Below are 24,782 nucleotides of genomic sequence, written 5' to 3'. Positions count from 1 at the left end.
TTAGAAAGTCCCAAAATGTGAAAAATGACTCAAAAACAGGCAAAAAAAAAAAAACCTTGACAATATTACCCAGTGACTAGAACATATTGGAAAACATTTGAAATCCTTCAGCCTTACACACAAGAATAATTTCAACAAAAATTCACATCTCTAATGTTGTACTTTATAATCTGATTAACACAGATTGTTGCAGAAAACCTACACAGAAGCTGTGAGCCACTGACTGTGGCCTGTTACAGACTGCCAAAATAAAGCTGCTTCGGGTCTCTTTGGAGGTATGCTGTTTAAATGATGCATGGGTCCTAAGAATCCGGAAGCTGCACCAAAGCTGCACTCCAGTGCTTAGGAATGGAGTGTGGCTTTGGCGTGACCTCCGGACTCTTAGAACCCATGCATCATTTAAATAGCATACCTCCAAAGAGACCCGAAGCAGCTTTATTTTGGCAGTCTTGTGATTTGCAGGAAAGAATCATAGAACTGGAAGGGACTTCAAGAGCCATCTATTGCAGTACAGGAACCCACTCTTAAAACATGTGTTTGCTTAAAAACCATCAATGAATAAGAGTCCACTATCTTTCAAGGTAATCTATCTCATGGGCAAACAGATCTTACCATTAGGAAGTTTTCTATAATGATTAGGTGAAATCACCTTTCTTATCATTTGAATTCATAAGTCCTACCTTCTGGAGCAGAGTAAAACAAACTCATATACCATATTACAACCTTCCAGTTCTTTAAAGATGGTTCTCATGCAACCACTTCTCTCTTCCAGGCTCAACCTACCAAGTTCCCTGAACGTTTTCTCATAAGCCTTATGAGAGGGTTGAATCCTTTTCAGATTGTGGACACATCCATGCAAGCAGGAGAGGGGATGCTAGCACCTTTCCACAGTCTTCTACTACTTGTCCATGACCCTCTTACTCACATCTGATTCCCCCTATAAAATGGCAAGACATATCCTGAATCTCAGCTGCAGGGGAAACATTTGCAGAAAAGAGGTTACAAGGGGAAATGAATGAGAAAAGCTTAAGCAACTTCTTTCTTTTCTCCTACCACAAATCACTTCCTTATTCTCCTTATTTGCCACTTTTTGGTTTGAATCCAAGTTCTCAGGGAAACAAAGGGCAGAATTCCTTTTTTCAAAAAAGCAAACAAACAAACATAAAAAAGTAATCAAAACATTCCAAAAATGATTTTGGGGACTGAGAATACAATTCTTTGCTCATTTTCTTCCCAAAGGCAGCAAGAAATAATGTCGGCAATTTTCTTTTCACTGTGAGAAAGTCTTTTAAAAACTGTATGCTTTTCAAAAACTATTGCCAGTTCAAGACTTATCGTGCGCAAGTTTTGTGCCCATTATTTTTGCACGTGGCAGCATTTCCAGTGCAGGACACAGATATTCTGTTTTCTGAGTGAAAACGCCACATGCACATTTTGTTTAACACAAAATCCAAAGTGTGAAGGTTCTTGACAGTTGAGAATTCTTCTCCTAAGGGCATCTTGACCCTAAAGAAACACTCTGAGCATTAAAAAAGAGACCTGTTTCTGGATAATTTGTTCATCCCTACTGGAAGCTTTGCTGTGCAAGGCTGGTCTTATTATGTCCATCCACTGTCCAGGCAACTCAACACTTTCATTTCCAACCCTGTTCTGGAAGCACAAGTATTCCTTACCTCTGGAGCGCGAGGATCCCACCCAAATTTCGGTACAGCACTGTCCCCACCACAAAGACAGCAGAGTCATCTGTCTCTGTGAAGAAATAAGAAGACAAGCAAGCAACATAATAAGAACAGAAGGGACAAAACAGGTCAGAGGGGTAATAAAAAGCCTGGGACAAAACCAAGGAGAGCAGAAGCAAAAGTCTTCAGAATTGGCCATTGCTTCCATGTCAGGATGGCAGTGAAAGGAGCTACACTGAAGAATTAATACAGTTTCACACCATTTTAACTGTCATGGTTCCCTCCTATGGAATTCTGGGATTGGCAGTTTGTTGTGGCACCAGTGTGCAGAGAAGGCTAAATATCCCACGAAACTACAGATCCCAGAATCCCACAGCAATGAGTCATGGCAGTTTATTTATTTATTGTATTTACTTATATCCCACCCTTCTCCCAGGACTCAGACTCAGGGCAGCTTAAAACATTAAAAACAACACAATTAAAAAGATACAAATATAATACATTGAAAAAATCTTAAACTACTACAATAAAATTTTAAAAGAAGATAAAAATGTCTAATACACATTTAAACAATATAGCAACCCAATATATAGCCAGACTATTTAATTCTGCAGCGTAGATGCAGACCTCAAAATTGGTTTTAGGCCATTATGTTAATTGCATAATATCTTTGTGAGGCTATTATGACTGGTCAGCCACATTACAAATGGCAAATGGGTTGTTTGTGTGACATTGAATCAGCTATTCTTTCTATGTTTGCCTTGTCCATGTGTATGTGCTTTGTTTCACCACATGAAATGACACTAGTTTTGGCACAAATTGTAGAAAATCTAATGGGAATTCTGCGGTGTAGATGCAGACTAAGATACCAAATTTATTTTTGGCTACAGGTTTTGGCACCTAGTTTGGATACTTGTTTTAGAACAAGGCTACATCGACCTTCCCCTTCCAGGATCCCTTTGAGAGAAGCATTATATGCTTACCCCCACCTCCGAAAGCTAAAGTTGCTAAAAATTTCCACCAAACATTTCCCAAGCCTCACTAGGAGGATTGATTGGGGAATGTTTTTGCACATTTTGGACCTTCCCCAGGCCATTTCAAACTCAGGAGAGGTCTCTTTTTAACAGGAGGTGACCCAAAGTTCAATTGATGGGTCACTTTCTGTTAGGGACCTTTTGGGGATTGCTGCAAGTCTTCAGAGAAGCAGAAAAACAGGCTTGTGGCCCCATGCAAACCACAGGTCACTCCTAAACTCCTGCTTTAGAGATCCAAGGAGGATTTATTGCCATTTGATATGAAAGCTATCATTCACCACTAGCCTGCACATCAGATCAAAAAGATAGTTAAACATCTCTGCTTTCTGAGCAGAATGACGGAGTGAATTAAGGGAACATTATCTATATGCATGTGGCATAGAGATGTGTTTGTGTATTACCAATTTCTTTCCACCATGAGGAAAAAAATCTTCAAAAACGACTCCATTTTCAAAGACTTTTCTTGGTTTGTGAGTTATTCTGCAGAAAATTCACACATGCAGGTATATTTTTTGTTTGTTTGTTTGTTTTGCACAGGAAACAGGTTATTTTCATTCAGGAGACATCATTTTCTTCACAGAAAATAATCTTTATGTACCAAAAATGCTGCTTTTTGCACAGAAAATGCTGCAATTGGAAACTTATTCTGTACAAAATGAACTCATGGGGGGAGGGGGTTGCACAGAAAACAGAATTTTTGCATATACAATTTTTTCTCTCTACACAGACAATGTTGTGTTTTCTGCAGAAAAAGATACAATTTTGAATAGAGTAAGTCCTGAGCTGCAAAAGTTCTCATCAATCCAAGATGCTTTGCCTGAAGGTTTCATGCCAATCCAAAAGCATGTTTTTCTTCCATTTCTTATTTTTCCCCCATCATTAAAAATGAATGGATATGATTAAGTGGTGCAGAGTAAGAGATGAATATAAGACCCCTAACTTTACTTATCCTCCAATGCATGTTTCACAGAATCATAGAATCATAGAGTTGGAAGAGACCACTAGGGCCATCCAGTCCAACCCCATTCTGCCATGCAGGAAATCTAAATCAAAGCATCCCCGACAGATGGCCATCCAGCCTCTGTTTGAAGATCTCTAAGGAAGGAGACCCCACTGCACTCTGAAGGAGTGTGTTCCACTGTCAAATAGCCCTTTCTGTCAGGAAGTTCCTCCTAATGTTGAGGTGGAATCTCTTTTCCTGCAGTTTGCATCCATTATTCCGCATTCTAGTCTCTGGAGCAGCAGAAAACAATCTTGCTCCCTCCTCAATATGACATTCCTTCAAATACTTAAACAGGGCTATCATATCACCCCTTAACCTTCTCTTCTCCAGGCTAAACATTCCCAGCTCACTAAGTCGTTCCTCATAGGGCTTCATGGTTTCCAGACCCTTCACCATTTTAGTTGCCCTCCTTTGGACACACTCCAGTTTCTCAATGTCTTTCTTAAATTGTGGTGCCCAGAACTTGACACAATATTCCAGGTGGGGCCTGACCAAAGCAGAACAGAGTGGCACTATTACTTCTCTTGATCTAGACACTATACAGAAGTATTGATGCAGCCTAAAATTGCATTGGCCCTTTTAGCTGCCGCATCACACTGTTGACTCATGTTCAACTTGTGGTCTACCTGGACTCCTAGATCCCTTTCACATGTAGTCTTGTTTAGCCAGGTGTTTGGAACTGTGATGTGTTTGAAAGGAATTTCATCCCCTTCCACAGATACACCACTTTGCTTACCTGAAACCCCCGTAGAGAGGATATTTTTAGATACTGTGACCCTGTCCTCTGCAGTGCGGGCCCAATCCACCATACTTCGCCAGCCTTTCATGGGGAAGGTAATATCTTTGGCTGCATTGGCAGGAAGCTTCTGAATGCTGAGGACTTGAGCAGAGAGGGAGAGAAAACAAGGAAATCAAACCAACTCCAATCTCCCCTGTTTTCCATCAGCAATTGATTGTCCATGGGGGGGGGGGTTGCATTGTAACCATAAGCCAGTGGGGTATCTTGATCACTGCAAGGTAAGGAAGAGAATGCCAACCTTTGCAATGACCAAAAAAGGGCACGCTCTGCTTTCATACTGAAAAAATAAATGTTGATGTTGTTCATCTGACTAAATGTCCAACTCCTTCCGATGGGAATTTACACCAGCAGTTACCAACAAGATTTTGGCTCTGGTGTGATCAATTTTGCCTTTGTTGTGCCAATACAAATGGTTTGTCAGAGTGAGTGGTAATTAGTGCTATATAATGCAGAGCTTGGGAAACCTACACTTTTGACTACTATGCCCAGCACCCCAGAGTTGGGGGATTCTGGGACTTGTTCCAAAAAAAGCAAAACTTCCAAGCTGCAATATACTAGAAAAAGGATCTGCCTTATATCAAATTATACCACTGGTGTATTTAGTTCTGCAGTTTGCTGCTCCAGGAGTAGGGAAAGGACTGTCCAGTGTGGCAGTTTTGATAGTCCCAAGGTCCCTGTGGATGGGGCTATATGGCCAGGTGGGGGCAAAACTTCCTGGGGTTCCATGTTGCCTTCCTTTCCTGGAAGAAAGTCCACACGTGCACCAACTTTGCTTTGACAAACTAAACCATGTGGAGCTGGCTCTGGCGCTCCCAACCCCGGAGATGGCCCCTCAGGCCCTTCCCTACACTGGTGCCTACGTAGTTCCCACCAGGTAGGTGCTCTTCCCGCTGCCTCCGGACCTCTGCACCGAGCGTCGGGGTTGAAAGGCTCTCCTAGGGTAACGCCCTCCCACCATGGACTTGCTGGATGGGACACATGGCAGGGTCCAGCCCTCAACCTCCCCTACACTGCTGGCGGGTGCCCCGCAGGTCCAGACCTGTCCAGGTGTCCCCAGCTATTAGCTCTCCCTTGACCACCGGTCTCTCCTTGAAGCCTTCTTCCGTGTTCTCCCCTCCTCCCGCACACCTCGCCCTCTTCCTTAAGAACCTTTTCCTGCTCCGCCCCCAAACCTGGGGCTTTGCCTTCCAGCTGTCCCCTCTTAACTTCCTCTCTTCTCCTCTCCTCCCCTGGGTTCCCTGGACCAACCCTTTCCCTTCCTGCCCGCTCAACCTTCCACTCTTTCTCTACCTCTCTACAGTCCCCCATCACTGGTGAAGTGCCAAAAATCTCTTCTAGGGATTATGGGTCCATTTCACTGTGTTTTTGAACCCACTCTTGGGCCATTTAAAGCACAGCAGAAAGCAATTCTTGCCAAGCAAAAAGTGAAGCAGGAGTAAAGTTCATATATTTTTAAAGATCTCCCTTAAACCTAAAATTTGGTAACATTATAGGGGCAATGGGGAAAATATTTTATTCCCCACTCATTTTAAAGGCAAAAAATAGGAGTGGGATGTAGTGTTGATGCCCAAGGTCCCCTGAAGGCCACTGTGATACCTCAACCCCTGGCGGTTGCCAAGTTCTGCTGAGCAATGGTCTCAAAGCATATCAGGCAGAAGTTTTGGCAAGTATCTGCTGCCTGCTCCATTTTAGTGGAGCTGCTGGGGATGGATTATTCTGTATGCAAGGCATGTGCTCAGCTGAGCTCTGCTCCCTTGAGCGATGCCTCTCTCCGCCCTGCAATTGTTTTCTGCTTCTTGATTCTTCATTAATAAAATAAAGTAAAATGAAAAATTCCTACAGGTCAAATCATACATTGACCTGCAAACTTTACATGGGGAAAACATCAAATGGAGCCAGCTCAGCATCTCATTTTCTTGGCATAATGAATCAGATAAACAGCATCCTTTCCTCATAGATACATCCCCCTCCCTCCTGCAGTGCTAACTCCTCTATCAAGAAAAAAGTGGCACTTCCATCATCCTGATTTCTTTAGATTCGGCACCAGATAAGCCCACCTGCAAAAAGTAGCCCTGGAGCATTTGCCATTTCTAATAAGAGGGAGTCAAGAACTGAGGGCAGTCCAATCCTCTCACCCAGATTTTCGGTCACTTGATAGGAATCCTGGAAGTCTTTCATGCGGAAGCCAATGACATCAACAAAGTCTTCCACCAGCCTAAAGAGTTCCTTGGCATTTGGCCCCATCTGCAAAGATATATACATGGTTTACTCCCACCACAAGTCTTTGTGATAATTGTTGGCAACCCACATTATTGTTGTTGTTGTTGTTGTGTGCCTTCAAGTCATTTCCATTTTCTTGGCAAGATTTATTCAGAGAAGGGGTAGCCTTTGCCCTTATCTGAAGCTGAGAGAGTGTGACTTGCTCAGGGTCATCCAGTAGATTTCTGTGGCTCAGCAGAGATTGGAACCCTGATCTCTTAGTGGTTTTGTTGAAGCCATGAAGAACTGCAGGAAATGACTTCTCTCACTAATAAACCATTTCTTTACATGGCAAATAAGCAAGCAAACAAAAGAAAGACTTCCAGACTTAGATGGAACACTGTAGAGATGGTATTGTTGTTGTTGTGTGCCTTCAAGTCATTTCTGACTTATGGTGAGCCTAAGGTGACTATCATGGGGTTTTCTTGGCACGTTTCTTCAGAAGGGGTTTGCCATTGCCTTTCCCCAAGTCGGAGAGTGTGCAACTTGCTCAAGGTCACCCAGTGGGTTGTCATGGCTGAGCCGGGTTTGAACCCTGGTCTCTAGAGTCATGGTCCAACACTCAAACCACTACACCACACTGGGCCTCAGAGCTGGTACTAGCACCACCCCCATATTCACTCATGGAGGGAAGAAGTTTCTCCTTGGCAGCAGTACTCTCCTGTCTGTTAATTCACAGCCTCAATCAGCTGCTTATTCAGTTCTTTTTGGGGTTTGCCCTGAATATAACAGGTCCTATGATTTGTTCTTGATACAAAATACACATAATGTGCTGTGAGCACATGCATACAGGTTCAACATGACAGACAGGCCATTCTATGCAGATGAAGGTCACCAGTTTTACATCTGCATACTGTGATTTAAGCCTGGTGACCTTCTCTTGCCTAGCACTGCAGACCTCTTACCTTAAACATGTATTCTTATATCTACAAATTATATGCATTATGTATATGCATTGAATGCACATAATGTATATGTATTTGTATATTTTGTTGTTCTTGTTTACCTTCAAGTCATTTACGACTTACGGCAACCCTAAGACAACCCTACCACAGAGATTTCTGGGGCTGAGAGAATGTGATTTGCCTAAGGACACCCAGTGGGTTTCTATGACCAAGTGAGGAGTCAAACCCTGGTTTCCAGAATCCAACACTCAAACCATGCAACACATATTGAACAATAGTTCTATTAATTTTACAGCCAATCAAATATGGATTGGTTGTACAATGTACAATGACATTAGTGATAGCATGCCCTCACTCTACCTTTGTTCTTCCATTTTGGAATGGAGGGAAGAGGAGCAAAATAATCTATGGCCTGTTACAGACTGCCAAAATAAAGCTGCTTCGGGTCTCTTTGGAGATATGCTATTTAAATGATGCATGGGTCCTAAGAGTCCGGAGGTCACGCCAAAGCCACACTCCATTCCTAAGCACTGGAGTGCAGCTTTGGTGCAGCTTTCAGATTCTTAGGATGCATGCATCATTTAAACAGCATACCTCCAAAGAGACCCGAAGCAGCTTTATTTTGGCAGTCTGTAACAGGCCTATAAGTCCCTCCCAGAATAATCTCAGAGCTCAGCCAATCTGAGGACCTTTGGCTTCCACATTTGTCTGAAACTATTCTGTCAAGAGATGAAACATATTTAGATCTGTCCATTTTTAAGACTGTCATTGAAAGTGCATTTCCAAGATACAGTTATAGCAGTTTGATCCCACTTTGAAGGCCATGGCTGCATCTTACAGGATCCTGGAATTTGTAGTTCAGTGAGGTACTTAGACTTCTTTGTCAGAGAGCTCTAGGGGGAGTGGATTACAGCTGCGCTGGAGGGAATTTTAATTGTGGTTACCCAGTTAGATTTGAAATTGGACAAATAAACACTGAGAACTGGGGATGTACCTCACTTATTTCATTATCAAATAATAGAATGAAAAGCCTTATTTTTTCCTTCTCAGTGGGTTAGACAATTTTGGCCATTTTGGAGAAATTTTTTCATTTGTGAATTTTTATTTTTAAATGTAGTCCTCCCCCTAAACTAAACAATTTTTTCTTGCATCAAATGTTTGTTGCATGGATCTTTGAAAAATATAAACTTTGCATGGGTTGTATGTTTGTTTTTTTTGGGGTCAATAACCTTGTCTTTCTTTTTGTGCTGTGTGCATATGCCTTTTGCTTAACAAAGTAGGAAAAGGCTAACTGAAATGAGGGGAGGAAATAGAGTGATGTCATTTATAGGGATATAATTCTTTTCCAAGTCTCTTCTCAAAGAAAGAAACAATATGTTTTAGCACTTTTCTTCCCATTTTGAGCAAGTCTACAAAAGCCACACCACTTTTAAAAAGATTATCTGCAATAAAAAACTTATTTCACACAAAATTCAGACATGGTTGTTTTGCATGGTAAACGGAATTTCTTGAGCAAAGAACTTCATTTCCTGTTTGTAAATATTATTTTCTGTGAAGAAAAAGCTTTTTTCCTATACAGGAAATGCTGATTTTTAATGCAAATCAACCCTGTGCAAATTTTGTACATAATAAGTCCCCAGAAACAGCATTTTCTGCACAGAAAAATTTTCTATGCAGCAATATGGTTTTCTTCAAATGAAGCAGTTTCTTTTGCAGAAAATGCTATTTCCTGAACAAAATAACCATTTGGAATTTTGCACAGAACAAGTCCTGAATTGTGAAGGTTCATATTAGCCCAGGAATCGTCTCATCACTTAATGAACATCGTTTTCAGTATTTTGAAATTTTTGCATGTATTCTTCCCATCCCTAGTCATTTGTCTTTTTTGCAGTTGACGAATGGCCATTCTTGCAAGAACAATTCTGTGAGCTGCAATCTATGTGCATGTGAACACACACACACACACTTTCCAGAACATTATTTGAAATATAAGATTCACCTACCAGCTGAGCCTCTTCCCACTTCTCCCGGTTGTCTTCAGTCAATATGTTGCTAATTATCTGCACAAAGTTCTAGGGAAAGAAGACAGGTGAGAAAGCTGTGATTCCATCTATGGAATGGTTTCATCCTGCAGACTCCAAGGGCTCATCTACACCAGCCAGAATACTCTGGGCTATTCTCAAGAGGATCCTGGCCTGAGAGCTTCCCTGGAGACCACTTATTATCTCTGTACTCTATAGCAATGTTTGGCAGCTGTCTACACATGTCCCAACTGCATCACCCAGTGCCATTGCTGCTGGTGCAAGTCAAGCTCTGAAGTCACAATGAGGCACCGAGTGGGGATCACATGGATGGACATCATGTTGTGACCTCAGAGGGAGTAACTCACTCCAGAAGTGGTGGCACCAGGTGACTCAGTGGAGACACACACATAGACACTGCTTGGCATGCTCTGGATTTTTTCTTGAAGGTAATTCTATACTTAGTATTTCTAACAATTTTGTGCATGAAACAAAGGTTGTATACACTGAATCATCAGAAAGCAAAAATGTGACTATCTCAGAAACCAATATTGACAATTTTAGATTTTGGACTATGGGGCTCGACAGACTGCCAGTTTATGCCGGCCTGTGTGCGCAGTAGGGCTGTGGTAGTGCTGAGTGTTCACATGCTCCAAGCCTTTCTCTCTCCGCCGGGGCACCATTATGTCACATGCCCATCCAGACAGCACACGTCATGATGACGTCCCTCATGTGCAGCACCCAAACAGCCACAGCACTTATGATGCCCCTTCTACGGTGCAAAAAGGAGCCCCCCTTGGAGGGCTTCTTTTTGCTCTGTGCACAGGCCGCAGCATGCAGTTGCTGAATGCTGCCAATCTGTACAGCCCCTATTTTGGATTTCATAATTCTGGATGAGGGACACTCAAGATGTACATCATAAACTTTTATGAAATTCACTTATGGAATTCAGGTGTTATGAGGGCTATTGGGTACCACCTGTGACAACATAGTACAGGCCTAGGTGGCCCTTCTGTCTGAATCAGTGTCACTATATTGAAAAGCTAATGCTTGTTCTAATGCTGTGGAAATGTGCTGGAGAATCCTTTCTGTGATGCCCAGTTGAGCGACCAGGAAAGAGGTGGAGAAGGATGGTTTTATTTCAAAGCCATTGATTTCCTTTCCATTTAGAAGGTTAGCAGAAACATCACAAGGAAAAAACAATCCAAAAGGATGCATTTAACATTTTAATGCATGCAATCATGACCTTCTTCAAAGGACAGATCTACAGTGGCTCCAGAACTGCAGAGAGATAATCCCTTCAACTATGTCAGCTCTCAGGAACCTTTTCTCTCTTCCACGTACTGCTATGCCTGTGTCAACACACTGCGCACTAAAATCGGCCCCACATCTGCATCTCATATTTTCACTTTAAATGCCTGGTTTTAAACATAAATGCAACCCTGTACCTCTTATAGTTTCATCAAGATTATTTCATAAAGAGTTTCATCAATGTTAACTGTGTCTTCACAAAACAGAGTGGAAAGAAAGATGTGAATGAACAGAGTGCGCATGTGAAGCAAACACTCTATGGCTGGTCTGTTGGTTTGTTCCAGCTAGACATGTTCAATCAATTAATGAAAGATAAAGTCAACAGATAGGTAAAGTCCATTGTTTCATTGTGTCCCATCAGGACTATTAACAGAATCTAGCCCTTTATGACATTTGAAGAAGTGGGGAAATAGAGGATTTCAAGTGGATTTGTTCTACTTCATACCCAAGATGAACAGGAAACACATTCATTTTAGCTATGATTTTCTTCCACCCTCCCAGTCCAACCACAGAGTATTCCACCCATTAGCTCACCTGAACATCATTGGAGTTTGGGCTATAATAGGCCCTGCGGAAGATCTCGGTCATGTTCCTGAGTACATCAAAGGTTGAAAGTAGATCCCCACTGTAGCTGGTCCCATCCTGAGAGATCTCTACCAAGTTCTGCAGTACCTCTGATACCCCATCCCCTATTAGTCCTCTCTGGGCTTTTGAAAGATGCTCCCGTGTCTGGCAAAAAAGAGAGGGGAAAAGAATCATCACCAAAATATGTATCTTTAACCATTTCAGATTCCAAGACTTGAAGGGGGTAGCATGCCATGCAAAACCCAAGACAAATCAAAATAAAACATTGACTTACACGAGTAAAAATAAAACTATGTGAAAAAAAGGATAATTATTATGAATGGCCAAGATCCAAAAGAACAACGAAAGAATGGTAGGTGAATTAGCCGACCATTAGCTGAGTTAGTCCAAATTGCCAAATTAACATGCGGTTGAAAGGATAAAGTAATTGAAGGATTCCCCTCCCCCCTGTTTTTGAAAAATTAGATACCATTGTCCTTTTGAACGAGAAGAACGCTAACAATGTAATAGCCTGTGTTTATAGTTATTAATAACCTTTGTAAGTTTATTTAAATAGATCTGTAATGGATCTGAACATTGTATTATTTTTTATTGGTTTTTGTTTTCCAGTCCAGTTTGGAACAGGGGAAGAGAGACTTCTCATGTTTTAGTTAGTGTTCAGGGTATTAGATATTCTGTGTTTATTGCTTCACTTTAGTGTTTTAGTATGGGGTTTAGTACAGTGTTCTAGTTTTAGCTTAGTTTTAATATTATATATATACACAGTGGGACATCTCCTTACGCGGGGGATTTGTTCCGGACCCCCCCCCCCCACGCAAGGGAAAATGCACGTATGCTTGCCCCCCATAGGAAACAATGGATGCACGAGGCAGTGGTGCTCATGCGTGTGCCATTGTTTAGATTGTCGCGCGGCTTCCACATAAGCAGAAAGCCACGCATAGTGTGCCTGCATATGGCGTGGGTGCACTGTGTGTGTGTGTGTGTGTGTGTGTGTGTGTATGCACACATATTTGTTGCTGTTGTTAACTGCCTTTGAGTTGACCTTGACTTATGGTCACTCTGCAGATGAGACATCTCCAAGACGCTCTGTCTTCCACTACTCTGCTTAGGTCCTGTAAATTCAGGCCCATGGCATCCCTGATTTAGTCTATCTATCTGACATGCAGTCTTCCTCTCTCTCTATTGCCCTCCACCTTTCTTAGCATTATTGTCTTTTCCAATGATTCAAGCTTTCTCATGATATGATCAAAATATGACAGCCTCAGTTTAATCATCTCAGCTTCCAGAGAGAGATTTCAGGCTTAACCTGTTCTAGGGCCCATTTGTTGGTCTTTTCAGTCGTCCATGGTATCTATAGCACCCTTCTCCAGAGCCTTATCTCAAAATAGTTGATTTTCTCTTTATCTGGTTTTTTCACAGTCCTGCTCTCACATCCTTACATGGTGATAGGGAATACAGTGGCTTGGACCATTCTAACTTTAGTGCTCAGTTGTATATCTTTACTCTTTAGGATCTTGTCTAGTTATTTCATAGCTGCCCTTTCAATTCCTCATCTTCTTCTGATTTTTTGGCTGCAGTCTCCATTCTGGTCAATATTTGATCCAAGGTACAGCAAATTTTTAAAATCTATTTCCATTTCCTCTATTTATTTCTATAGTGCACGGTATTTTACAAGTAAAAGAACAACAAAATAGTTTGCTGCCATTGTTTGATGATCTAATTATGACATGGCACAAAAGGAAAAGGGGATGTCTGAATGGGAGGGGAAATCATTCCAAAAGATCCTGCTTCTTCTTCTCTCCCTCTGAGGCCAGGGCAGTGCCACTTGGCATGGAGGGAGGACCTTTTATCTGCGTCAGGGCTTAGGAATGATGGAGCTGTGCCTGCTTCTCCTCTCCCTCCAAGGTCAGGATAGTGGCAGTTGGGATGGAGGGAGGGCCAAATACTCTTCTCCATTCTTTTCAAGTCTATGTCCATATTCTCCTTCTAGGTATCAAAATCAATGGCACTGAACTGGAGAATACTCACTCCATGAGCCTTTCACTCTACAGAATAATACTACTATGATTCCATTTTACCTGCTATGCTTGTAGCTTATGGAATCCTGGGATTTACAATTTAGGGAAAGGTATTCAGAATTCCCAGCCAATGAGTTCTGGTGCATCCTACACATCCCAGGATTCCACAGGATGCATCCATGGCACTTAATCTATAAGCACTATGATGAATTTATGTAGTGCAAAAGGATTCCAGGTCTGGATTTGGCAACTCATGCCCCTGATCCAGGTTGCACACTCACCATCATCTGGATGTTCCTGTAGTCAATCGAAACACATTTGACATACGTCGGAAGTGTCCAATAGGCAATACCCTCTTCATCCAGCACACACCGCCGTAGGATCAGTCCTGCAGGAAAGCAGAAAGAGCACAGCCAAGAACATCATAACCAGGGTAGAGAAACAAAAACTTAATTATTGTTATTCTTTTTCTAGCTTTATTTATACCCAACCTTTCCCTTAAAAGCAGGACTCAAGGTGGTGGAAGAGCTTTCTAATGTAATCCTTTCATCTACTTCTAATGAAGAAAATTGTGAAAATGGGTGCTCCCACTATCTAGGCAACACAGCTGAGGGATATGATCTCTCCTCCAGGTAAACAAAGGGTTAATGATGTGATGTTTTAAGTTACATTTATTGGTGGTCAGCATCACAGAGGACCGACAACCCTGTTATATGAGTTTCATACCATATTAAGTCCCTACTTAATTCTGTCTGTGCACCACAATTCGATCCATTTTGTACTGTTTAACTGTCCTAGCTCCTTCCTAAAGAATCCTGGGATTTGTACTTTTGGTGTGGGACTTCAAAGAGACCGAAGTACATCCTCCCAAAAGACGGAATGAAATTTAGAACACTTTAATTCTGTAGTGCAGTCTGGTACTTGAGGCACCTTGGGAACTGTAGTTCACAGGAGTGGTGTGATAAATGGGAGTCCCTCCATTTATCAGAGCCTTCGTTCCAGCTAACAAATGTGGAAGAGATAGTTACATTTTAATGAGAGATACATACATACATACATACATACATACATCTTTACTGAATAAGTCTCCAGACCATCTCAAAGAATACAAGATAAAAGGGAAAAAATGCATAGTTAAAACTTATATAAAAAGAAAGCTCTATATAATTTAAAATATATGGCTCTGATTACACAGTTCTTGTAATTTGCACAACAATCTATCTGGGGTCCTTTCATTCTTGTTTCCATAGAATAGCAGCTTTCACTGCAAACAAGGCAGCCCTAAGAGTAATAAAAGGCTCAACTCCTTGCAATAGCAGAGCCAGCTTGCTTTCATGATCCCTTTCCCTCAAATTTCTGAGGATGGGAGCTAGATATTGCTCTCTAATACTGTTATATAATTGACATTGCAGTATGTAATGTGTAAGCTCTTCAACTTTAGGTGCCCCACTTATACAGAGTCTATCAAGAAAAGGGATATCCTGGTATCTTCCTTGAATCACCTTTGAATTCATTTGCTCAAATCGAAGTTTGGCAAGAGGCTTCCAATGTTTTCTTTTCATAAAGAAAAGCAAATATTTTTCTTTAATGAGAGATTATATCACAGCTGATGTGATGGCAAGTTTCCAATGAGATGGGCAGATGGGGAAAAGGGTAAAGATTTGAGGTTTTAAAAAGTGTGGATGCAACACAAGGCTTAGGTGAGTCTGTCTTTCTGCTGGCTTTTACTTCATGCTCTCAAGAGGCTGAACATGAGGAGGCTGATGGAGCTGAACAATGGAGTCCAGGCTCCCAGCTATCCAGAAACATCAAGGACTACAAATTCCATCTGATCTGTGATTTATTTTCCTCGTTGGGCTGAAATGGTTGTACTCTGTAACTTATACTTTCTGTCTGGGTCTGTAGCACAAGTTGGTCCTCTTATTTTGTTACAGAATCCCTCTACTTAGAATAAAGCTTTTCTTTAAGGCACTATGCCTCCCTTGCACTCTTTTTTGCATGCCTTAGGCCTGTTACAGACTGCCAGAATAAAGCTGCTTTGGGTCTCTATGGAGGTATGCTATTTAAAGGATGCATGGGTCCTAAGACTCCGGAGGTCGCACCAAAGCCATACTGCATTCCTAAGCACCGGAGTGCAACTTTTGGTGCAGCTTTCGGATTCTTAGGATGCATGCATCATTTAAATAGCATACCTCCAAAGAGACCCGAAGCAGCTTTATTTTGGCAGTCTGTAACAGGCCTCAGGCACGTTACAGACGTGCTTAAAGTATGTACAAGGTACGTACTAGGGCTAGGAAAGGGTGTCCCTTCTGGATGCCCTAACCTAGTACGTACAAAATGGCGATGCCCATTCTACATGGGCGCCGCCATTGGGACATCATGACCATGGCGCCTCCAAACAGAGCGGCGTGAAAGTGATGTCCTCGCACCGTGCGAGCGCGCCTGGGGCGCCCTTTCCATGGCACCAGAAGGAGATCCGAAACGGAGCTTCTTCCAAGATTTGCATCGCTGGCGCAGCCTTTAGATGAGCGACGCAAAGCAGAAAGGGGCCAAGCAGCCCCTTTCTTTTCGTCCCCGCTGCCGCTGGGTGTCCTTGGGGCTTGAAGCCCCAAGGACACCCCTTTCCAGGCTGTGGGGAAGCGGCCTTTTGCCGCTTCCCCGCGGCCTGGAAAGCAGCACATTGGGGCCTCAGAGGCTGCTGCTGTGTCAGCTGAGGCCCCGATCCAGCGGGGAAAGGGGTGGGTACAGGTCGACCCAAACGGGCGGTCTGTAAACCACCTTAGCTTGGCTAGTTCTTCACTGGGTTGGCAAATACTGGTGGAATTCCCCAGCAATATTCCAATGAGTTGAAAAGGTGTAACAGCTTAATCGCTGGGTGGTGGCAGTGTGCTTTTTAGATAAAAGGTGGTCTCAAAGGGTCCCATCCAGTTCAGCAGGAGAGAAGTAGGACCCACAGACAACAAGCACAGTGGCCTAGAGCTCTGTAGCAGAGTATTTGACACCCCTCACTAAATTACAACCCCCCCCCCCAGATTCCATAGAAGGAAGTTCTAATGGTTAAAGCAAGATAACATTCATATATCTGTGGAGTGAAGATACATCTAATCAGGGAATGCTAAATGTCTCCCCAAACTACACATCTCAGGATTCCTAAAGACAGACTCATGGAAGTTCAAGTGGTATCAAACCGATGCATTTGTGCAAAGCAGATATACCCAAATATAACAGCTGCTTCTTGAGAGGATATCTGCATAATTGTAGAGCATGGCCAACTGTGTGTGTGTGGGTGTGTTTGATTTTTCCATCATGGAGCTCAGAAACAAGCAAACTCCACTGACTACAGGTGAACACACCACATGCTCAAGAGCCACCTGGGAGACTTTGAAATCAGAACATATATATTCAGCAGCAGCAGCCTCCTTAGAAACCAATAAGCAGCCATTCATCGTCTCATCAAAAACATTACCCAGTGTCCTTCATTACTCTTGTCTCTTTTAATTTGGACTGATGTGTTGCTTTGGCAGCTCCCTTGCTTTTGGGAACCTGTGCTTCCCAATGGACGGGAATGCATGAGTTGAAATTGTGCTGGTGGAACAAGAGGATATACGGCGCCACTTTGCTGCCTTCTCCCCCACCATGCCTTTGGAGTTGACCCAAGCTTTCTTCATCAAGAGCATCTGCAGGTCAATTTCCATTAGGTTCACACAGCAAGCCCTCCCATTTGGAGCCATTTAGCAATTCATCTTGAGACACGGTTCCTTTAGGCCAGCTGCTCTCATGGCTCTTCCAAGCTAGAGTCCAGCAAAGATAGCTCCTGCCATTTTGACATGAGGGAGCCAAAAGAGTTTGGTTGAAGTACTTGGAGAAACAAAATGGTTCCCAATTGGCAAAGAGGTCAAGCAACTCTGCATTCTATCATCCTATTTGCTCAACTTGTATGCAGAAAATATCATGCGTAGAACAAGTTGAGATGGAGGAGGAGTGACAATACGAGGAAGGAACATCAACAATCTAAGATACACAGACAACACCATACTAATAGGAAAAAACGCCATAGAATAATAGAATTGTAGAATCATTGAGTTGGAAGAGACCACAAGGGCATCCCGTCCAACCCCCTGCCATGCAGGAACATCACAGACTTGGAACAATTGCTAAGGAAGGTTCAAAAAAGAAAGAAAGAAAGAAAGTGCAAATGTAGGCCTAATGTTGAACAGAAAGAAAACAAATTTAATGATCACAGAAGAACTACATCAATTCAAATTAGACAAAAAGGAAACTGAAATAATAAAAGAGTTCCTTCCCATACCTTGGATCAAACTTTGATCATAACTGAGACTGCAGCCAAAGAATAAGTAGTAGTGTAGGAATAGAGAAGGCAGTTATGAAAAAACTAGACAAGATGCTGAAGAGTAAAGATAGACTGGACCCTTGTTATACACTGGGGTTTGGTTCCAGCATCCCCTGTGGATAACAAAATCCATGGATGCTCAAGTCCCATTAAATATAATGACATAGCAAAATGGTGTCCCTTATAAAAATTGGAAAATCAAGGTTTGATATTTGAAATTTATACTTTTTTTTAACATTTTCAAACCATGAATGCTTGAATCTGTGTATTAAAAAATCCATGTATAAGAAGGGCCGACTGTATTTGAGATGTGAGACTTGAACATTGAAGAAAGCAGACAAGAACAAAATCAATTCATTTGAGATGTGGTGCTGGAGAAGAGTGCGGAGGATACTGTGGACAGCCAAAAAGACAAACAAATGGGTCCTTGAACAGATCAAGCCTGAAATCTCCCTGGAAGCCAAGATGATAACATTGAGGCTGTTGTATATTGGCTACCATGCAAAAGCATGTCACATTAGAAAAGAGAGGAATGCTAGGAAAGTGGGAGGGTAGTAGAAAAAGTGGAAGACCGCATGCCAGATGGATGGACTCAATCAAGGAAACCATGGGTTTGAAGCTGCAGGACCTGAGCAGAGCAGTGAAGGACAGGGGCTCTTGGAGATGTCTCATCCATAGGCTAATCATGAGCCAGGGTTAACGTGAAGACAGTGAATATCAAACACAAAATTGTTGAAACCCCAGGAACCAAAAGAATGCTTGTTTCTGGAGCAAAAGATCTACTCTGCATTGATCAATTCTTGTACAATTGAGAAATTGTACACAGTGGGCATCTATATATTTTAACACTTCAGATTTCACATCAAGTGAATGCTGCTAATATTGATCCAACCCTTGGCTGACTTTCACAAGTGCAAAGAGCGCAGGACTGCTTAAATCTTTTCTTCTGGATTGTGCAAGCCTTCCCATTATCATGCAGGATGGCCACTCATTTTCCATAGGGAAAAGATGTAGAGTTGAGTAGAATAAACCAGTGATACCTAAATATTGGCCCTCTGGGTGTTTGGGACTTCAGATCCCAGAAGCCCTAGACAGCTTGGCCAGCAGTCAGGAATTCTGGGAGCTGAAGTCCAAAATATCTGGAGGATCCAAGTTTTGGAACCACTGGGTTAGATTGCCTCTGCCAACCACAAGTGGAAAACTACAGTTTTTAAGGTTTTTCGGGCTATGGAAAACTATACTAACTTCAATATGTAAAATCTCTATACATCTAAAACTGGGTTTGGTTCAGTAAAAGTTGATGTTTTGGAGATTTCAGATACCATGACAATTCATTCAGTGGTTACATCTTTCTTTATGGGTGCATTGTAATGTATCCATTGAAATTACAGAAAGCTTTTCCATTTGTAGACACACATGTTCTCTTAGATTATGTCCTTGAAAGGAGAAATTTCAAGAATGGTCAATGTAATTGGATCCTGCATGTTTTTACCATTTGGCACATCTTGTAATAAGGTCTTCAAAATGGCAAAAGCATGCAGGATCCAATTGCATTGACCATGTATGAGCTTTCCTGGGTCCTGATATCCTCTGAAGAGGCCTTTATCTCAGTCCCACCAATCTTTCAAGCACACTTGGTAGGGACATATGAGAGGACCTTCTTGGTGGCTGCCCCTAGACTCTGGAACTCCTTTCCCAGAGAGATGCCTAAATGATCGCCTCCTTGCTGTTCTTTCATCAGCAGACAAAACCATTTGTATTCCAACAGGCCTTTAAAACAGCTTTCAAAGAATGAGGTAAGGCTGCTGAATTCTTTTAAATTCAACTCATTTTAGTTGCTTTTTATCTTTTTGAGTATACGTTCAAGTTGTTCCAATACTGTGAGCAGGTCAATTCCATTTTAAGGTTCACTTTTTACATTTTAAGTCACCATGAGTCATAACTTTAGGACAATAAATAGGACAACAACAAGAAGCTTTTTTTCTTGCTAAAAGACTGCTGACATGATCCTGTAACAAGAGGAGAGGCAATAGCTCTATATTCATAGAACTGCATGTGAGCTGTGCATTAGTGAATTATAACATTGTGCAATGAGACCCAGACATGCATTTGTGCAACAATGCACAGCACACATTCACGTGCAACATGCATCCATAAGCAATGCAGAAATCAGTTTCTATGTCTCATCCGCTGTTCCGCATTGAACAAAAATGTCTAGCTATTTCTTAAGCGAATTTATGCATGTATAAGATAAAAACAGGATTCCAGCCTTATCCTCCGAGAGTGGAAAGATAAATATTGCCCACTGGTAGTTAAAATATTTACTGCTTTGGCTACCCCTTGAATGCATATTTTAAAGACATAACTTCAAGAAAATGTGTTTTCAGAAACATTGTCAACCTACATCAGTGTATACGCTAGCACATGTTCACATCCTATGGACTTTCCCACTGCCTTATTTTCTTTTTCTTCCCCTCTTTCTTTGTAATTATATTTTTAAAATCCAATAAAAAAGTGAAAAAATAAACAAAACATTCTTTAACTCTATATGCTTCCTTTCCTTATATTCTGAATCATGCTTTGCATTTTGTTGGCTTTTTTGTGGTGGGGAGGAAGGCCTGAAGAGGTAAACGTTGTGATGAAATCACCGCCGTTGTTCATGTAGGAGAATATATATCCAGAGAGAGTTGGATTGGCCATGCAGCAAAACACAGGAAAATCAATACAATCAAATAAATTGTGGTGATAACTTCATTAGTCCAAGAAAGAATCCCGTGAGTGTTGAAAGCTTGTGTAATATATTTTACACATTACACAAGTTTCCAAACCTCACAGGATTCTTCCTCATGGCTGAAATCAAAGACATAAAACCTTATCACACTAGCAAAATCCCACTGACAAACAGGATTTAAAATAGATTTAAAATTTTAAACCCCCGCAAATGCGGGAAGTTTATCACACAACGTTTTGCCAGACCAGAAATAACACAAAAATAAAGTGAATGTAAAGCGCACAAAAATGGCAGCTTTTTATTTTCAGGAAGTTCTGAAAGTAAAAAGCTGCCGTATTTGTCTCCTTTACATATGCTTTATTTTTGCATTATTTCTGGTCTGGCAAAATGTTGTGTGATAAACTTCCCACATTTGTGGTTTTTAAATTTTTTTTAAATCTACTTTAAATTCCATATCTCGCTAGTGTGATAAGGTCCATAGCCATGTTAGACTGGATTACTACGCAAAGGTGTCTTTGTACCACCTTTGAGACTGAGAGGAAGAAATTTAAAGCATAAACTTTCACAGAATGGATCTCCTTGTCTATGAAAGCTTGAGCTACAAATGCTGTCCTCTCAGTTAGTCTCCAAGGTGGTACAAGACCCTTTTGCAGGCTTTTTCATCAGACATGGCTATTAAAAGTCATCTTAGGGGTGGAAATGTGATGATGGATGGTCACCAAGCTGCATCTTTCCTGAGATGCTAAAACTGAGTTTAAGACAGTGGTGGAGAGAGGTTTAATGCAGATAAAGGTCACACTTCTTGCTGGCCATGAAGCACTCAGGACACAAAGGGAAGGCATTGCTTGAAAGAAAGTCAACTGTTTATAGAAGAATACTACTTAAAGAGCCATTGGCCTGAGTCTTGTCTTTCCAAGATGGAATAAACAAACACAACTGAGGCCAAAACAGATTACTGCTTCTTACCTGTGGCATTACGGGGACATCGGACAGCTGCAGCATCTCCAGCAGGAGTCTCCTTCCAAATGACAGAACCAAAGTTATCTTCATCACAAATTTCATGAGGCTCTGTAAAGCAAAGAGAAAACTGACTTAGACCAAGAGAAAGAAGGAGAGAGAGAGAGAGATGAAAGACATGAGAAAGGAAAGCAAATAGGGAAAGGGATAAGACAAAGGATCACCTGCCACCTGGTTTTGAACCTTAAGTAACATGTCCTACCTAGACAAAGCCTCCTCAGATGATGAAAGGATGAACTCATCTAACAGGCTCAAAGTAGAAGATGTTAGCAATCCTGCCCTGGAAACAGAGCCTAGATCAGGGGTAGGCAACCTTTTTGAGCCGGGGGCCGGGTTGCTGTTCCTCAGACAACTGGGGGGCCAAAGCCAAAAAATAAATAATGAAATAATTTAAAAAAAAATTTAAATAAATTAATAAACCGGGACAAATGTAGGACAAAATTTTCAAATGGTGGACACTTTTTTAAAAAAAAGCGGAGGACACACGAAAAAATTTGCTGATTTTTTAAAAAATGTTAATATAAATGCATGTTTCTGAGGCTTCTATAGACAATTGACCCTGCGCGCAAGAGGCCAAAGGCCCCGGCGGCAATCGGCGGGAGGACCGGGCTGGGGCCGGTCCCAAGGCCTCACCGGGCCGCATCCGGCCCGCGGGCCACAGGTTGCCTACCCCTGGCCTAGATTATCACAGGCTTAAAGAGAGAGATCTGAAGATTAAACGACTTCATTCTTTGAAAAATCAAAGATGAAAATAGCAGCAACAAAAGCATAGGAAAGGGTATTGCCTGCCTAAAAAAGAAAATGCTGGCAAAATGAGGCCAGCTGTGCTCAGTTACTGCTGGCTATAAATTAGTACAGCCAAGGCGCCACTATTTTTGGCATTGCTGTGGTCTCTCCTGTATATGTTTTTGAACATTTGCTTGCTTTTTGGATTCTTCCTTTTGATTCTTCCTTGACTGGCTGGACTAGCCTTCTTTTATCATTCCTCTGCTTTTCTGAATCTTTTGTATGACCCTGGACTGCTTTGTTTTCTGCTTGGTTTGTTTCTTGTGCAAAAGGTATTCTCTGCTGGATACCTACCACCTTTAAAACACGTTACTAAAACCTTCCGGCGGAGGCGGGGGGGGCAGCAACAACCAAATAAAAGAAAATTGTCATTCCTAGAAACTACCAGAAATGGTTTGTTGTTGGGTGCCTTCATGTCACTTCTGACTTATGGCAATCCTACAGTGACCCCATCACATGTTTTCTTGGCAAGTTTCAAAAGAGGGGGATTTGCATCGCCATCCTCTGAGGCTGAGTGTGTGTGTCTTGGCCAAAATCACCCAGTGGGTTTCAATGGCTAAGCTGATATTCAAACCCTGCTCTCCAGGAATACCCAACTAAAACACTCCTGAAAGAAGATCGACCATTCTGTGTTGCACAATTTTTGTGCTGTCCTATTCTCTGGAACAGCAGAAAACAAGCTTGCTCCATCCTGCATGTCCAACTCCACTCATTCAACCTACATTTAACAAAATTGTCCAACCCAATTGCATAAGACCAAAATGCTTTCACAAGGGAGGCAAGTGTCATTAGAACGTGATTGAAATGTGGTAATAGTGCAATCAGGGGAAAGATTATCACACCCCCATGTGTACCCATGCGTAGACTGTAATGGATGCATCATTGGTTAATAATAGAAACTTCAGTCATTACCCAGTGATGCATCCATTACGGTTTACGCATGGGATATTTTCCATTCTGTTGGGCATGTAAAAAGTGGTACAGAGCCAGCAAGGTGTAGTGGTTTGCGTGCTGGGATAACACTCTGGAGACACAGGTCTGTGTCCTTGCTCAACCAAGGAAACCCACTGGGTGACGTTGGGTATGTTACATTCTCTCAGCCTCAGAGAAAGGCAAATCTGAACAAACCTTGCCAGGAAGAACAACGCATAAATAGTCTGGCATACACCCAGGTTGGACTGGAACGGGACAGTCTAACAAAGCTAATGCCGAACATGAATAAAAAATTTTTTGGCACAGAATACTTTCTTCCTGATCAGAAAATCACATTTTCTGCACAGGAAACAAATTTCCTATAGGGGAAAAAAATGTTTTCTGCACAACACACTTTGTGTGTGTGTGTGTGTGTGTGTGTGTGTGTACAGAACAAATCCTGATTTGCATCATATCCATATTGTTTTTGAGAGTTTTGCTGCATTGGGGAGAAAATTAATTACTAATTCCTGCCTATGAGAACAAAATTAACACAGATTTACATTCCTGTATTTGCCATGTAAGATTGCTGGTGTGTTTATGCATGGGATTGTGAAAAGTCTGGAAACCAAACCCTATGAGGAATGGCTTAGGGAACTAGGTATATTTAGCTTGGAAAAGAGAAGACTGAGAGGTAATAGGATAGCCATCTTTAAGTACCTGGAGGGATGTCATGTAAAAATGGAGTGAGCTTGTTTTCTGCTCCTCCAGAGAGTAGAACGTGAACCAATGGATTCAAACTACAAGAAAAGAGATTCCACCTAAATGTTAGGGAGAACTTCTTGACTGTAAAAGTTGTTCCAAGGGTGGGAAAAACTTCCTACAAGAAATGTACTCTCCTCTTTTTCAAGTCTTTAAGCAGAGGTGAAAAGGACATTATAAATAAATGTTGTTGCTGTTCATGTTGTTGTATTATTGGTTGCATGGCCATCTCTTTGGAGTGTTTTGTTGTGTATTTCTGCAGGGCAGGTCCTTGCTGTCTCCTTAGTCTTCCATCCTACTGGAATAAAGCAGTTTGACACCACTTTAACTGTCATGGCTCCATCCTGTGGAATCCTTGGATTTGTAGTTTGGAGAGGTATTCAGCCTCGTCTATCCGGGAGCTTTGGTGCCTCACCAAACTACAGTTTCCACGATTGTGTAGGGCAGACTCATGGCAGTTAAAGTGGTGTCAAACGGTTTGATGTCTGCAACATGGATACACCGTCTCTGAGTTTATGGCTGCATCTGCACTGCAGATTGACACCACTTTAACTGCCATAGCTGAATGCTATGGAATTCTGGTATCTGTGGTCTTGTGGGACATTTAGC

The 24,782-nt window shown here is 41.9% G+C and overlaps 1 protein-coding gene across 6 annotated transcripts in view; it reads right to left on the bottom strand.

Moving 5' to 3' along the window:
* The window catches only part of LOC149317707 (adhesion G protein-coupled receptor B1-like), a 386,998-nt gene that overhangs the window by 171,224 nt on the left and 190,992 nt on the right, over positions 1 to 24,782 (bottom strand). For all 6 annotated transcript variants that reach the window (XM_089518056.1, XM_089518058.1, XM_089518057.1 and 3 more), the window contains exons 9-15: positions 21,663 to 21,764; positions 13,896 to 14,002; positions 11,546 to 11,740; positions 9,683 to 9,751; positions 6,651 to 6,759; positions 4,453 to 4,596; positions 1,674 to 1,749 (exon numbers count right to left, since the gene is read on the bottom strand). In XM_089518056.1, coding sequence (XP_089374182.1) covers positions 1,674 to 1,749; positions 4,453 to 4,596; positions 6,651 to 6,759; positions 9,683 to 9,751; positions 11,546 to 11,740; positions 13,896 to 14,002; positions 21,663 to 21,764 — 802 coding nt within the window. The remainder of the gene's footprint in view (positions 1 to 1,673; positions 1,750 to 4,452; positions 4,597 to 6,650; positions 6,760 to 9,682; positions 9,752 to 11,545; positions 11,741 to 13,895; positions 14,003 to 21,662; positions 21,765 to 24,782) is intronic.

The sequence above is a fragment of the Sceloporus occidentalis genome, unplaced genomic scaffold, assembly GCF_023333645.1.
Source record: "Sceloporus occidentalis isolate IW3139 unplaced genomic scaffold, rSceOcc1.0.p SCAF_3, whole genome shotgun sequence".
Lineage (NCBI taxonomy): Eukaryota > Metazoa > Chordata > Lepidosauria > Squamata > Phrynosomatidae > Sceloporus > Sceloporus occidentalis.
The sequence above is the reverse complement of the archived record's forward strand: the minus strand, read 5'-3'. Positions and strand labels throughout refer to the sequence as shown.